We start from the raw sequence: 16,677 nt of genomic DNA, 5'->3' as shown, positions 1-16,677 counted from the left end.
CCTTAGTATTCCCGATTAGCAGCTTCTACAGAGCCACATCTTATAGGGAGCATAGGCACACATACTCAATCTCTGCTACAATAATTCCCAAATGTTAATTGTTTGTGATTGCTGAAAAAGTTAAGTACAGTGCTAAGGGCCCCATCACACATAGCGACGCACCAGCGATCCCGACAACGATATTACCTTGTCAGGATAGCTGGTGTGTTGCTACATGATCGCTGGTGAACTGCCAAAGAGGCAGCTTCACCAGCGATCAGCACCAGCGACACGTGGGTAACAAGCAACGCACGTCGCATAGTTACCCACTGGGTACCTTAGTTACCAGCGTGATGGTGCAGGGAGCTGGAAACCAAGGTAAACATCGGGTTTCTAAGCGGCGTGCGGCACTTAGAAACCCAATGTGTACCTTGGTTACCAGCTCCCTGCACCTTAGTTACCAGCGCCAGCTCGCTGATCGCTGGTCTCCCGCCTGTCACACGCAGCGATACGTGCTGACCAGCGGGAGATAAGAGATCAAAAAAATGTCCTGGCCATTCCAGGACGATCAGCGATACCCGGCAGGGGGGCCGGTCACTGATAAGTGTCACACACAGCGATCTTGCTAGTGAGATCGCTGTGTGTGACTGGGGCTTAACTCTGGTAGATCTGTTATCCCAGTGATCAGCAAGTTATCTATGTAAATTAAAATGTTTGAGAGGAGGTGGGAAGAGCATAGTGAGTTATTGACAGGGGAAGAGAGATAGCCATGCAGAAGTTTTTCTGAGAAGTAATTTACATCACCCCAGTGCTGAATTCACAGCCATACAGCTCAGTTCTACTGTATAATTTTCTGAATTTTCTCTATGTTTCTTTTTTAGTGTGTGCTATACTAAGAAATAAGAGCAGGAATCCATTTATCAGGTTTTACAGTTTATGAGAGACTTCATAGCATATTGTCTCCACCCATTATCTCAAATAGAACTAAAAATTAGACATAGAATCTACAGAGGTGAAATCTTATCAAAATCCAGGATACAAGTAATATAATGGCCAGAATTGGTGTTATTCTTCATGTATATACATGACGGCTTATTCTGATAAGTTACCTGAAATGACATGTATGCTCTTAAACTTCCTACTCCCTAATTTTCTATCCTTCTGCTGTGAAACTGCCACAATTCCCCATCATTTCCATCAACTGGCCATGAACTTCTCAGACTCCCCTATTCACTCTGTGTTGCAGTAGTCTGACATTTGCCCCCCTAGCCAGTGGTAGGTTAGGTCAGGGTTCCCCAACTCCAGTCCTCAAGGCCCACCAACAGATCATGCTTTAATGATTTCCTTTGTATTGCACAGGTGAAGCAATTATCACCTGAGCAATACAAAGGAAATCCTGAAAACATGATCTGTTGGTGGGCCTTGAGGACTGGAGTTGGGGAACCCTGGGTTAGGTGATATTTTTGTCTAGAAATACTTTAAACTATTGTATAACGTAATCAAACCACAGAAAGCTATAAATCCTCAACTCAGTGTCCACATGTTCAAGAGATTGTCTTAAGTTATAGGTTATATCTTGCTGATCGGAGGGTGTCCCACCAATGAGGCCAGCACTGATCCGCAGAAAGTGAAGTTTTATTGTCCTAAAACTGGAGTCACACATAGCGACTCACCAGCGATCCCGACAATGATATCAACGTGTCAGGATCGCTGGTGAGTCGCTACATGATCACTGGTGAGCTGTCAAACAGACAGCTTCACCAGCGATCAGCACAGCAACGCTGAGCACGCGGCGTCGCTGTGTACGTCAGTTACCAGCGTGCTGATGCAGGGAGCTGGTAACTAACGTACACATCGGGTATCCAAGGGACGAGCGTCCCTTGGATACCCGATGTGTACGTTAGTTACCAGCTGATCGCTGGTCTCCCACCTGTCACACGCAGCGATGCATGCTGGCCAGCGGGAGACCAGCGATGGAAGAAATGTCCAGTGGTTTCCTAGAGCGATCAGCGATACTCGTGGGGGGGTGGTCGCTGATCGCTGTCACACACAGCGATCTCGCTGGTGAGATCGCTGTTGTGTCACAAAACTTGTGACTCAGCAGCGATCTCGCTAGCGAGATCGCTATGTGTCGCAGGGCCTTAAGAATGGAATAGCAGAGCTCATCTGACACTTGTGCTCTATTCATTCCCCATGGGGCTGTAAACCACTGTGGTCTTCTTTTTGCCAGCAGGGAAAGAAGGAAGAGGAGGTTGGGCATCCAACCTATCACACTATTTATTAACAGGGTTAAAAGTTTAATTATCTACCAGTCGGGTCTTAACTATGGGACACCCACTGATCAGCAAGTGATCATCTATCTTTTAGAAAAGTGATCACTTGTAACCAAGCAACCTCTTTAAATAAAAAGAAAATGTAAAAATAAACATTTCTTGTAAGTACTATACAGGCCTCCTCATTCTACATTCTTCCCAAAACTTTAAAGCAAATTTCTGTTAGTATTTGTAAAATATACTTGTCTTACTCTGACCATACTTTGCAGCACATTGATTGTAAATGCAATGTTCCTAAGATATGTTAGAATTTCTGATCCTTATATGCATATTTATTCTGAATATAGTGCAAAAGTTACCCAAGCAATTAAAGTATCGATTGAACATTTGGTTTGCAAACTGCCTTGACTTGGAATTAAGTCTGTGTAGTATAAAATAGTTTTCTTATAGGGTTTCTATAATTCTCAAGAAATTTGCTAGCCTAATAAAACACATGTACAAATCTAAATTCATAACTGTTTCTGATAGAAACTATCCTTGAACAAGCAAGTAGTTTTACTCTTGATTAATTATTGGACCAAATTTTTACAACATATTGTAAGACATTGTTTTGAGTGTAGGTACATATTTCATAAGGTTGACTAAAATTTAGGTAGCTTTGCAAAATCTTCCACAAGATGTACATCCCCTTTCTATTTGTCCTAATAAGGATATATGGACATAGTGGAGAAGGCTACCTACTCTGGACCACTGTATGAGCCAGAACACAGCTGTTCTACAAAGCCGGCCCTATTCTTGTGGACTCTAGCCCTCCTCATATTACTGGAATTCATCTGAATGATTGCAAGTACCATTATATTTAATATGCCCCATTGTTATTGATGGTTAAAAGAGAGTGCTAGTGTTTACATGCAGAGCTATATTTCCTAAGAAATGGTGAACACCATGGTGGAACCCAAAAATCCAGAGGAGCATTGCACCTTCTAGTACAAAAGAAAATCACAACTCGCATGTGAGCAAAATGTAAATGGTGAAAAAAAAGAAAGGCACAAACCATTACAGTATTGGTAACTATGACTAATGAGACTACACAGGAAAAACAACCACCACAGTAACCAGGACCAAAAAGCCCATTTTCTATCAAGTATTACAGGAAGTAGTAAAAAGTATTTATGGTACGGGAATTTATCACAATACCATAATAACTAAGAAAATAGATCATCTTCATTTAAAAAAAACATAAAAACTGTAAAAGATGCTCAAAATCTACAAAGAATACTAAAGTGCTAGAAATAGTCCCCCATAACATAATATAATACAGAATGTTGTTGGGCCAGAGCTGCGAGTTCTTTTAAAAATTCTGGAAATATGGCAGCTGCAAGCAAAGCATTCCTAGTACGAGTAGAGACTGTAGACAGAGGGGGCGCTAGCTTATTTCTCTGTACTCCAGGATGTGAATGTTCTCCAGAAGCCATTTCCTTATCTCCTGTCCCTGCTATATTATCTGTAAAAAAAATAAAAAATTCACATTGTTAAATACATTAAGTATTAAAATTACAAAGAAATTAAGTTACAACATTTGTCCTCAAACAGATGTTTAGCAATAGACAATCATATCTATAGTGAATTTTTACACCTGTTATCTTAACTTAGTTACATTCCTTTAATCCATCATAAAATTTGTCTGTTAATTTAGGTCCGTGTCGGTGCGTTGTGTCTGTAGCGTGTTTTTTTGCTGCTGTCGAGGAAAAGCCGCAACATTTTTTGCCATGATATATAAAAAAAGCTGCAGCAAAAACATTGTGATTTTACCACGACTGGAAAAACTGTATTGCGTAAAATCAGTCTTATTGTTCAAAAGAGACATCTACTAAATGCACACAAAAGTGAAGTGATAAATAGCATTTACGGCATAGCTAGTGGCATAAGTTGTGGATTGCTTCCTCAATACTTTCAGTAACCAACAATTCATCAACTAATATTAAGCGTGAAGCCACCACAGGTCAAGTCCCCATGCAGATAGGTCTACAGTATTGCCGCTAATACATGACTGCATTTAGAAAATCTCACTGACTTAAAATGCTGTATGTTTTTCTGGTGCCGTATGCCTTGAATAATTTGTCTTATGCCCAACCAATATGGATGAAATTCCTATCACTTTGCAAAAACAGTCTACACCAATAAAACACTAAAAATGATACTTGTGTAAGTTTTAGCCATAGAAAGCAATTAAATCCATGACATATTGCATACATGGAAAGTTAGTGAAAATTCAGCACTTGATTTCCAATGTGAATAAAAACAAAAACTTTATTGAAACATCCAAATTAAAATCATAAAAACATTAAAACAGGGTGTCCCAGAAATTGTAGCATTTCAATCCGGCATTTGTGTGTGGTTCTTATTCATGCCATGCCTTCGTCTGTAGGTGTGCACCCTCTGGGTCCTCTTTACCCATCTATCACTCATTTTATTCAGGTTTATTTTCCTTATTATGCATTCTGCTATATTGTTGTTATGCACTCAAAACATGTTTGTACCATCTTCATATGTACAGTGGGTACGAACAGTATTCAGACCCCTTTAAATTTTTCACTCTTTGTTTCATTGCAGCCATTTTGTAAATTCAAAAAAGTTCATTTTTTTTCTCATTATTGTACACTCTGCACCCCATCTTGACCGAGAAAAACAAAAATATAGAAATTAGTAATTTTTAAAAAAAAGAAAAGCTGAAATATCACATGGTCATAAGTATTCAGACCCTTTGCTCAGTATTGAGTAGAAGCACCCTTTTGAGCTAGTACAGCCATCAGTCTTCTTAGAAATGATGCAACAAGTTTTTCACACCTGAATTTGGGTATCCTCTGCCATTCTTCCTTGCAGATCCTCTCCAGTTCAGTCAGGTTGGATGGTGAACGCTGGTGGACAGCCATTTTCAGGTCTCTCCAGAGGTGCTAAATTGGATTTAGGTCAGGGCTCTGTCTGGGCCAGTCAACAATCACCACAGAGTTATTCTGAAGCCACTCCTTTGCTACTTTAGCCATGTGCTTATGGTAATTGTCTTGTTGGAAGGTGAACCTTCGGCCAAGTCTGGGGTCCAGAGCACTCTGGAAGAGATTTTCATCCAAGATATCTCTGTACTTGGCCGCATTCATGTTTCCTTCAATTGAAACCAGTCATACTGACCACCATGTTTCACTGTTGGGATTGTATTGGGCAGGTGATGAGAAGTGCCTGGTTTTCTCCACACATACCGCTTAGAATTATCACCAAAAAGTTCTATCTTCGTCTCATCAGACAGAGAATATTACTTCTCTATGCGGGCTTTCATATGTCTGGCACTGAGGAGAGGCTTCCGTTGGGCAACTCGGCCATAAAGGCCCGACTGATAGAGGGCTGCAGTGATAGTTGACTTTGTGGCACTTTCTTCCATCTTCCTACTGCATCTGTGGAGCTCAGCCACAGTGATCTTGGGGTTCTTCTTTACCTCTCTCACCAAGGCTCTTCACCCACGATTGCTCAGTATGGCTGGATGGCCAGGTCTAGGAAGACTTCTGGTGGTCCCAAACTTTTTCCATTTAAGGATTATGGAGGCCACTGTGCTCTTAGGAACCTTGAGTACTGTAGAAATTCTTTTGTAGCCTTGGCCAGATCTTTGCCTTGCCACAATTCTGTCTCTAAGCTCCTTGGCCAGTTCCTTTCACCGCATGATTCTCATTTAGTCTGACATGCACTGTGAGGTCTTATATAGACTGGTGTGTGACTTTACAAATCAAGTCCTATCAGTTTAATTAAACACAGCTGGACTCCAATGAAGGAGTAGAACCATCTCAAGGAGGATCACTAGGAAATGGACAGCATGTGACTTAGATATGAGTGTCTGAGCAAAGGATCTAAATACTTATGACCATGTAATATTTCAGTTTTTTTTTTTAATAAATTTGCAAAAAGTTCTGCATTTCTGTTTTTTTTAGTCAAGATGGGGTGCAGAGTGAACATTAATGAGAAAAAAAATTAAGTTTTTGGAATTTACCAAGTGGCTGCAATGAAACAAAGAGTGAAAAATTTAAAGGGGTCTGAATGTTTTCCGTACCCACTGTACAGTGCCCAAAAATTAGGCCACTAATAATATACTATTTTACATACAATTTATGCTGCTGGACAACCTCTTGTAAATCTAAACTGGAAAAATATACAACACACATATTTAAAAATACATGTAAAATTCTTCTTGGATGTAGTGGAATGTGCACAGATTACAGAGTAGCGTGGAGCTGTACTAAAAAGCAGAAACATTAGAAAGTTCTCAGCCTCCTGACATGTCTGATACTGTAGGACCATGCGATTTATATTCTCATTGCTTATGCATTGCTGGCACAAGGAGTCTCGCAGTTCAAGAAGTGTGGAGAACTAGCAGAGAGTTACAAGACGGCTATAACCTGCAAACCAGGCATTTGTCAAAGATATGGAGCTAGTCTGGGAAGGAAAGATACTGTAGAAGGTAATCACTGCACAGCGAAAAGACATAATAATAACAACAGCAATAACTACGACCTCGCGGCGTCTGGAATAATAAAAAGCTTCGATGCTAGAAATCTCTGCCTCCCTACATGCAAATGTACATCCTGATCTGCACTCGCTTATACAGAAAAGGTTTCATTTTGTCAAACCCATTAAATATGATAAAAAATACTAACATTTGCTGCAATGTATTTTTCTATACAAAATGTTCTTTATTTTATAGTGGGGTATAAATTCCCAACTTAGACAATTTACAGCCATATGATGTAAGTGAGAAATATAAGTATTATTTTTATAATCAAATTTTTGTGACAGTAAGTAAAGATTTCTACCAGTAGACAAATTCACTGTACAATACAACAGCCGCGCCTTGCACTTTTTATATATACTGCCTCCACCTTACATTATGTTGTAAGACCCTTGCTTGTACAGATACAGATTTCCAACCATTTTTAAATGCACCAAGTGAACAAGCGGTCATGCGCTGTTATGTCACATACCTTTGGTTACCACATCTGTTGATCCCTGGCTCATGTTCACACGAGCCTGCAGGTATTGTTGAGCTTCAGCCAGTAACATGGGGAAATTCTTCTCTACAGAAGCAAATTGTTCAATTTTATGTTTGACAGAGGCCAGAACCTGCAAACGAAGAGGGAAAATATGTCATTTACGGTTTTCTTTGCTGAAATTACTTTTCTCCTCAGATGTTTAGAAATGGGGTTGAGTTGATTTCATGGGGTGATGAATGAGAAATTTTCCAACAAATAGCCTCCAAAGTCCCATAAGAGACTGAGCCGGGAGAAGCTGAGGAAGCAAGTGTCTGTGTCATGATGAAGTCCCTAATATAACTGGCAGCCGCCTTGACATTTTGAGCTATGGGACTAAATGATCATTTGAATTCAGCTTTACATTCTCAGATAAACCTCTCCAAGCCTATTTTGAGGGCATACTGCCAGGCACGTTGGGGGATTTCACCATTTACAATAACACCTGAAGAGATTTCTTATAACAGATAGAAATATCAGGAAAGGCCGTAAGATAATGACAGTATTATTTTGATATATTAGCCATGATAACCGAAATGCAGGTAATCCAGATATGGCTTGAAGTGAATGATATTACATCCATGGATTTTATTATATATAATAGGTATCGGGGAAGATTATAGCATTTTGAATGACAGAGGCAAATATATTTTTCAGTTAACACTTTATGTGTATGTACTATATGGATCTACAGCGCTTGGCATAAATGAGTACAACCGATTTGTCAGAAGTAATATTTTCTACAACATATTGCAAAATACTTCCACAAATGTGAGTCATTGATTACAAACAAGATTTGCTATTTTGCACAACAAAAAATGTATTTTTCCTAACAAATGTATTCAAAGACCATTAGAGATACCAGACCCAACAATGCAGACGAGCTGAAGGCTGCTATCAAAGCAACCTGGGCTTCCATAACATCTCAGCAGTGCCACAGGCTGATCTCCTCCATGCCACGCCGCAATGATGCAGTAATTGATGCAAGAGGAGCCCTGACCAAGTATTGAGAGCATTTACTGAACATACATTTCAATGTGCCAATATTTCTGGATTTTAAAATCTTTTTTTTTTCAAGCTGGAGTTATAAAGTATTCTAATTTAGTGAAGTAATGCCTTTTGGGTTTTCATTGGCTGTAAGCCATAATCATCAACAATAACAGAAATAAACACTTGAAATAGATTACTCTGTCTGACTCTATATAATATATAAATTTCACTTTTTGTATTGAAGAACTGAAATAATTTTTTTGATGATATTCTAATTCTGTGAGATGCACCTGTACATGATTCACAGATGTCTGAAGGAGACCTTATAAAGACATGTCTTTTACTACTCAATAGATTGGAAATACTTGAAGTGTATTTAGAAAGTCTATCATTTGAAGAGATTACAGGCAGAGCACGTTGTTCCATTGACGTTTACTTATTTTGTCCTCCATTCCCTCTGTGTCTAATATGAAAAGAGAAGCATTTTGTTGTGATGTGTACTAGGTGTCTATCAAAAGAATAGAAAGGACTCTTCAGAGTCGTAGAAAACGAAGTAATTTCACTGAGATCTGACAAACCTTCACTGTACTAAGATTATTTCTTTTATCGCGTTTTTCTCTTCTAACGCCATCAAGTATCATGATAGCCATTAAAGTGCTCCTGTCCCTATAATTCCATTTTTTCTAGGTAAAAAGCTTCTTGTTCTTTATATGTTGTTTATATGTTTTAACAAACTTATTGTTTACTTTTTAGTTATTTATGAATTAATTGAGTATTCTGTACAATCTGCAATGCATTTAACATTAGCACAAGAGACAGTACTGTACCATTTTCTTCTATGGCTGAAATGTATGTGACAACTACATAAAGCCTCTAATGGATCACTGATATTGATGGTTCCTGTATTTTGACCTGGGTAGAATAGATATATTAGGAGTCCTAAGCACCAGAAAATAGAATTATAAATAAAACCTATATAAAGCATGTCTAGCATAATGGATTAATAATAAGCAAAATGTTGTTTTTTGTTTTTAAATCAAGGGACTGGTCTTTTGGAATATACTACAAGATGTAAAAGTTGGAAGAATGTCTCAAGTGAGGAACCACAGGGCTTTGTCCTGGGCCCTGTATTGTTCAACATCTTTATCAATGATTTAGATGAAGGAATTGAGGGTACACTGATTAAATTTGCTGATGACACAAAGCTAGGAGGGATAGCTAATACTACAAAAGAGAGAGAGGATTCAAAAAGATATAAATAAACTGGAGCTGTGGGCAGCAACTAACAGAATGGTTTTTAACAGGGAAAAATGCAAAGTACTACATCTAGGCAATAAAAATGAAAACATACACAGAATGGGAGGAATAGAGCTAAGCAACAGCACATGTGAAAAAGACTTGCGTATACTAATAGATCATAAACTAAACATGAGTCAACATTGTGATGCAGCAGCAAAAAGGCAAATACAATTCTGGGATGTGTTAACAGAAGCATACAGTCTAGATCACATGAAGTCATTATTGCCCTCTACTCCTCTTTGGTCAGACCTCATCTGGAATACTGTATCCAGTCTTGGGCACCACATTTTAAAAAATACATCAACAAACTGGAGCAAGTTCAGAGAAGAGCGACCAGAATGGTGACCAGTCTGCAAACCATGTCCTATGAGGAATAGTTACAGGATTTGGGAATGTTTGGCTTGCAAAAATGAAGAGAGGAGACTTAATATCTGTCTACAAATATCTCAAGGGCTGTCACATTGTAGAAGGATCATCTTTATTCTCATTTGCACAAGGAAAGAATATAGGCCCTGTTACACATAACAATGTCCCAGTGATCCCACCAACGATCTGACATGGATGGGATCGCTGGGACATCGTTAGGCTGATCGCTGGTAAGCTGTCACATAGACAACCCCTCCAGTGATCAGGATCAGAGAGAAAGCTGGTATCTAAGGTATAGAGTGGGTTTCTAAGAGCCACGCGGCTCTTGGATACCCGCTGTTTACCCTGGAAACCAGCGTGCACGCTGGTATCTAAGGAAAACGTCGGGTAACTAAGAACCACACGGCTCTTAGAAACCTGCTGTTTACCTTAGAAACCAGCGTGCAGCGTCACTGATCGTTTGTCTCCCGCTACCACATGCAGGATGATCCTGCATGATCAGCGATACCCGGCTGGGGGGCCAGTTGCTGATGTGTGTCACACACAGGGATGCCGCTGGCGAGATCGCTGTGATGTCACAAAATCAGCGATCTCGCTGTGTGTGACGGGGCCTTAAGGGATGAAACTGAATGGGAGGAGACACAGATTAGATATTGGAAAAAACTTTTTGACAGTGAGGGTGATCAATGAGTGGAACAGGCTGCCATGAGAGGTGGTGATTTCTCCTTCAATGGAAGTCTTCAGAGGCTGAACAGACATTTGTCTGGGATGATTTAGTGAATCCTGTTTGAGCAGGTGGTTGGACCAGATGACCCAGGAGGAACCTTCCAACTCTACCATTCTATGATTCTATTTTAATTCCCCATGATGTTCTATTATGTCATGGCGTCAATTACAATTAATTGATCACAGGGTCAAGTTCCGTAGTGTCACTGTAACATTATGGGAAAAAGACGTAAGAGATGGATATGTTATGTGTATGTGTCACACGATGGGTGCGGGTGTATGAAAGACAAATCAGGTGATGAGCTTGCACTTTAGGTGGTGGGTGCTGGCTGTGTTATACAACTGTTACCTGCCTCTAACAGCAGCTATTGGAGCTACCGTAGCTACTTTTGTTGATGTTTAACCACTTAAATGCTGTTTACGTCAACATTTAAGTGTTGAAAGCTCACTGAAGAATTATCTTTGTTTTATTTTTAAAAGCACTACATAAATAAGTGACAAAAACACAAATAATTTAACAACTAATAATGTTAATGCAGAAAAGAGTGTTAAATATGCCATAAATAAAGTACAGTTACACTCTCTTAATCAGTTTTTGGTCAGGAAGCAAGAGATAACATTTAAATGGGCCAACAGGAACATATGTCAGCATGACCAACAGAGGCCCAGGGTTACCCTACACAATAATGTTCCCTGCCTTAATGTAGGGGGTCAGCACCTGCTAAGAATTGAATCACACTGTGACTTTAAGAGACAATCCTCCCCTCTGATTTTTGTGCACTTGGACTAGTCAATTTTCCTCTGCTGCTTGCTGTGTGTTGGTTTTGAAGAGGAAGCAGGAAATGTGTCTGTTCGGGAAGCAAAGAGGGAGCCTCGCACCTGTGAGAGACAGACAGGACAATAAGTGTGTCCTAACAATGAGAGCTTGGTAAATTAAATAATGGCTTCCTGGTTACAGCAGGATCGATCACCAGGACCGTGTCAGAAGTAAAGATTCGCATCTCATAGCCAGTGTAGTTCTCCCTGAGCACCTGTAACCTGAGCGAGAAAACACTGTGGTACCAGTAATCTCTCAACATTGAAAGTGGGAACAAAACTTTATCGGATCTGGAGGAAGTGCAACACAATAAACTCAGAGTAGAAGAGAGTAAAAATAGTTTATACTGTTTATATTGAACTTTGCATTGCCATAGCTGGAGAGCAGCTTGTGTGACATACTCCAGCCATCTCTCCTTGTATTTATTATTGCTGCTATCATTGCAATCACTATTAATTTTATTTTCTAGCATATAATCCTGTCTTTCAATAAACTCGGTGCTTTGTTTTTCCTCTTCCTTCACTACTGTACCGTATTTCAATTCTGTCTGGTGGTGTCGTTCAGGCACCCCTACAATACTGTGGATGTTGACACCCTAAAAAGCGATATAGCGCCCCAAGGATGTTCTTCATATGACTGTACAGTAGGTATTAATTAAGAGATCATAGTAAAAATATCAGCAATAATAATTTACTTAGCATCGAGTATACAAGATTCCTGTTCAAATACATGTGGGATCAAGTCCCCCTATAGGTTTAGACCCCTGCCTAGTACATACGAGGTCCCAATGTCAACCTGTTTCCTTCTCTTAATATCAGGGTTCCACAGGAGCCATGAGAATGTCTGCTGGCTGTATCCCCATCATACAGACCAATCAGAGCAGTATCACTCAATAATAATTTTAAGAGTTATAATTTCTGACACTATACTTCAATATATGATATCCTAATATTATACATATTGTCTGTGAGTCCTGCAAAAACTTTTTTTTCACCATTTAAACTTACTTTGAATTTTTTAATTCTTTTCAGTATATTACAGGTTAAAATAAATCCCTTAATATGTCAAATGAATAAGAAAAAGTTATAGCTCTTGGAAAAAAAATAGGAAAAAAATGAAACTGCAAAATAAAAATTTTCTCCAATGGGAAGGGTTAAAAAGTGATGTCATTGTCTAAAAGTTATAAAACTTTCTAAATTTGTCACCACCATATCATACTGACCTGCAACATAGAGCAACAACAACAATGCCAGAATAGCTGTTTGTTTTTTTCACCCCTCACCAACAAAATTTGTAAGTTATACCTTACATTACATTAACCCTAAATTACAACGGTTTCTAAAAAAACCAAAACACCAAGTCCTCATATTTCAAAAGTTATAGATTTCAAAATGAATTAATTGAAACGATTATTAAAATCCCTGCATACATAAAATGGTCACTTTCAGACAATGTGGCCCCATTTGATAGGTAATGTGCTAAATAGGCAATCAGCAAATCACTTAAAAATCATGTTGTCTTACCCCCGAAAAATCACTCCAAATCATCATAAGCTTGAAAACTGAGGGCTTAGATCACCCTAATCAGCATTCATTCTTTGTCAACTTTAAACTGTTGAATGGCAAGTTACAGAATATAAAAATCAAGAAACTCTATGTATGTATTAGGCAAGTGTGGGAGCCAAAGCAGTTTTACCTTGTTGTGGAGGGTGAGGGTAGCAAGATCATGCTTACTACAGGTTTTACGTGAAAGGCAAGTAGAGTTTATCCCTTTTCAGACAACTGACATACTCTTACATCATATGTTGGCTTCCCATTTTTTATGCAAACACAGGAACAGAGTTTGTATCATTCTCAGCAGACACTGGATGTGTTATTCTGCTAGTATCTGCCTCAATCTCAGACAGCAGCATTTAAAGCATGCAGTCAGGGAGGTGCGCCATTCCATGCACCCATCAGCCACCCCCCCCTCCGAGACAAGAACGCAGAATGTCAATGGGTTGCCATGACAGCTGGGGTCTGCTGAAGGTCTCCGTGCATACCATGATAACCCTCCTGTGAAACTCAACCTGTGGTTGCCATACATAGGAGATTATGATTTTTAATGTATATTGCAATACAGTCTTATTGCAGTACATAGTATGAGTGATTGAAAGATGAAGGTTCAAGTCACTAAAAAAAAATGGTATTTTAAAAATATATAAAAAATATATAAAAATTTGAATCATCCTTAAAACCAAAGAAATAAATAAAAAAAATTGACATCACCCCACCTTTGAAAGTTTAATCTTTCAAAATTTAAAATTAATTGATCTGATCAGTAAAAGCCATATATAGAAAAATAAAAACAACAGAATTACGTTTTTTTTTGCTGCCGCAACACAACAAAAAACTGCTATAAGAAGCAATCAAAATTGCATATACCTCAAAATGGCATTAATCAAAACATCGACAAATCAAGACCTCACACAGCTTTATCAACAGAAAAGTGAAAACGTTAGAAGTAGTGATGAGCGAATGTGCTCGGATAAGTTTTTTTTCCGAGCATGCTCGTGTGCTAACCCAGTGTTTTCAGCGTGCTTGAAAAATATCTGTCAGAACATGGGAATGCTCAGATAACACCTTATCTAATCATGTTCACTCATCATTTTGTCTTACAATTTTCCCATTTTTTTAGCACGTAAATAAAAATTATACAAGTTTACCGTAATTGTAGTAAAAGGAAGGATCATATTGCTAGGGCATTTTGCCAGAACAATAAAAGCCATAATAATAATAAAAAAAATCAAAACAATTGTAGCAGTGCAATTTCAAGCATTTGGACCTTTGGTTTTCCCATTTTCCAGTACATGGAAAGATAAAGGAATGGTGTAATTTAAAACTACAACTCATCCAACAAAAAACAAGTCTTCATATGGCTATGGGTAAATAAAAAAATAAAAATGCTATTGGTCTTGGAAGAAGGGGTGAAAAAATGGAAGCTTGCTCAGTCAGGAAAGGATTAAATACCAAACTAGCACCTTTTCTGTGGGTACGTTTCTTTGGGATTACTTTGGAGTTTTCACAGAGCAAATTCCACTGCAAATTACAGAGTGTGAGAATCCAGACACATCCTGAAAATATTAATGCTGGTATGTGAACCAATAGCAATTTAACCTTGTTGTAGCAATATCATGCTTTTCTACATGGTTTATGTTAAAGTTAAGTACAGTTTAAATTCTAAATTGTCCCCATTTCCAAGAGTACATTCCCATGGGAGGTATTTGCAGTGAAATTTACAAAGCAAAAATTCCAAAGCAAATTTACAATGGCAACATCTGTACTACACTGTGGGAATATAACAGGAGTTTCTGAATGTTGCAATTCATACAATTGTGGTCAAAAGTTCTGAGACTAATGCAAATTTTGCTTTTCACAAAGCTTGCTGTTTTAGTGTTTTTAGATCTGTTAGATGGTCACTGAAGCACACTTATAATAATTTACATTTTTTATACTTAAAAGTATGTCAAGTTTTTTTTTCCCACAAGACAATATTTCCATCATTAACCCCTATTTTTCCAGAGTTTGGCAATTCACCCAGGTATTCTGGATATTAACTTCTGGGCCAAATCTTGATTGATTGCAAACCATTCTTGTCTAATCAGTGATTGAGGTTTACCATAATTTCTGCATTTTTGAGTATTGACCCGAGGTTTTCTATGGGATAGAGATCTGGGGAGTTTCCTGGCCATGAAACCATAATTTAACCGGGGTCAAACATTTGTCATCAAATAATTTGATTGCAGTAGTAACAGAGGAGAAGAATAAGATTAGTTAGTATCAGTGAAAGTCCTTGTGCTGCACCACAGGAAGCATGAATTTTCTATTTTTTTCTTATCTGAATCCAATACTTCTCTTAACTATATTGTAATATTGTAGCTATTTCTACATAGTAACATTTTGATTGCACCCACAGCGTGGACAAAGATTTGTCATATTTATATTTTAAACTCTAAGATACACACCTACCACAAGATTTTACAGTACCTGGTAGAGAGAGCGTACACTGGGCTGGAATACCATATTTGTGTTGAGTAGGAAGGATCGAATCAGAGGCTGGGGGTAGCTGGCAAGCTGTGTAATGATCCCAAGCAACAGCAAGTTAACATGCAAGGAGTTCTCAATCATGTTCTCTAATTTGGACAAAACAACACTGATGAATGGTCCTGCGGGAGAAACATAAAAAATAAACAAAGTGCTGACAGATAGGTAAACATTATAATGAAATAGACATTAGTAAAGAGTAAAGACCCATGGGAAAAACTTCTGCAAAAGGGATTTTATTCGACTTACAAAACCTTTCCTTTTAAGTCGCACATAGAAATTGTCTTTAAATCTCCCCCAAACTCCAGGTTTTGCCTTTTTGGGCATCTAGGAAAAAGCTAAGAGGTGAAATTCAGAGTAAAGTGCAAGACTAGAGACTGTTTATACACTGTGTTCCAAATTATTATGCAAAAAATATTTCCTCATATTTTCTCTAAATTACCTATATGAATTGCAGTCATTGTTATTTTCCAGTCATCTAATATTCTAGTATAATTGCAATGTTTTTGAACAAACTGTATATGAAAACAGTATATTTTTAAAAATAAGAAACACTCAAAATGCATGTTCCAAATTATTATGCACTGCAGAGTTTTTCAACCTTTTTATTTTTATTTTGAACAAAAAAATGGTCAATTGTGAAATTATAAGCATTATCAGCTTATTACAAAATGAAATCAAACAGTTTTCAAGTCAAAACTTCATTCTAGGTGATGTTACATTTGCACACAGGACCCCTTGTTCGAAAGAAGCTTCTGAACTCTCTCGTCCATTGAATGTGTCAGTTTTTGGATGGTTTGTGCTTCAATTGTTTTGCATGTGGACAGAATACCCTCCCAGAGCTGTTGCTTAGATGTGAACTGCCTCCCGCCATCATAGACACTCCTTTTGATGATGCTCCAGAGGTTCTCAATGGGGTTGAGGTCAGGGGAAGATGGTGGCCACACCATAAGTTTGTCCTCTTTTATGCCCATAGCAGCCAGAGATGCAGATGTGTTATTTGAAGCATGAGACGGTGCATTATCATGCATGATAATGATCTTGCTGCGGAAAGCACGGTTCTTCCTCTTGAACCATGG

General features: G+C 38.4%; 1 protein-coding gene across 1 annotated transcript in view; it reads right to left on the bottom strand.

Annotated features, from left to right (window-relative positions):
• Positions 1–895: 895 nt before the first annotated feature.
• The window catches only part of FHIP1A (FHF complex subunit HOOK interacting protein 1A), a 424,416-nt gene continuing 408,634 nt past the window's right edge, over positions 896–16,677 (bottom strand). Inside the window, exons 11-13 of the mRNA XM_073576260.1 lie at positions 15,542–15,720; positions 7,274–7,412; positions 896–3,756 (exon numbers count right to left, since the gene is read on the bottom strand). Of these exons, the coding sequence (XP_073432361.1) occupies positions 3,539–3,756; positions 7,274–7,412; positions 15,542–15,720 (536 nt within the window). The 3' untranslated portion in view covers positions 896–3,538. The remainder of the gene's footprint in view (positions 3,757–7,273; positions 7,413–15,541; positions 15,721–16,677) is intronic.

The sequence above is a fragment of the Dendrobates tinctorius genome, unplaced genomic scaffold (assembly GCF_039654945.1).
Source record: "Dendrobates tinctorius isolate UK_male_01 unplaced genomic scaffold, ASM3965494v1 ptg000008l, whole genome shotgun sequence".
Classification (NCBI taxonomy): Eukaryota; Metazoa; Chordata; class Amphibia; order Anura; family Dendrobatidae; genus Dendrobates; species Dendrobates tinctorius.
This window is presented reverse-complemented; position numbering and strand designations above follow the sequence as displayed.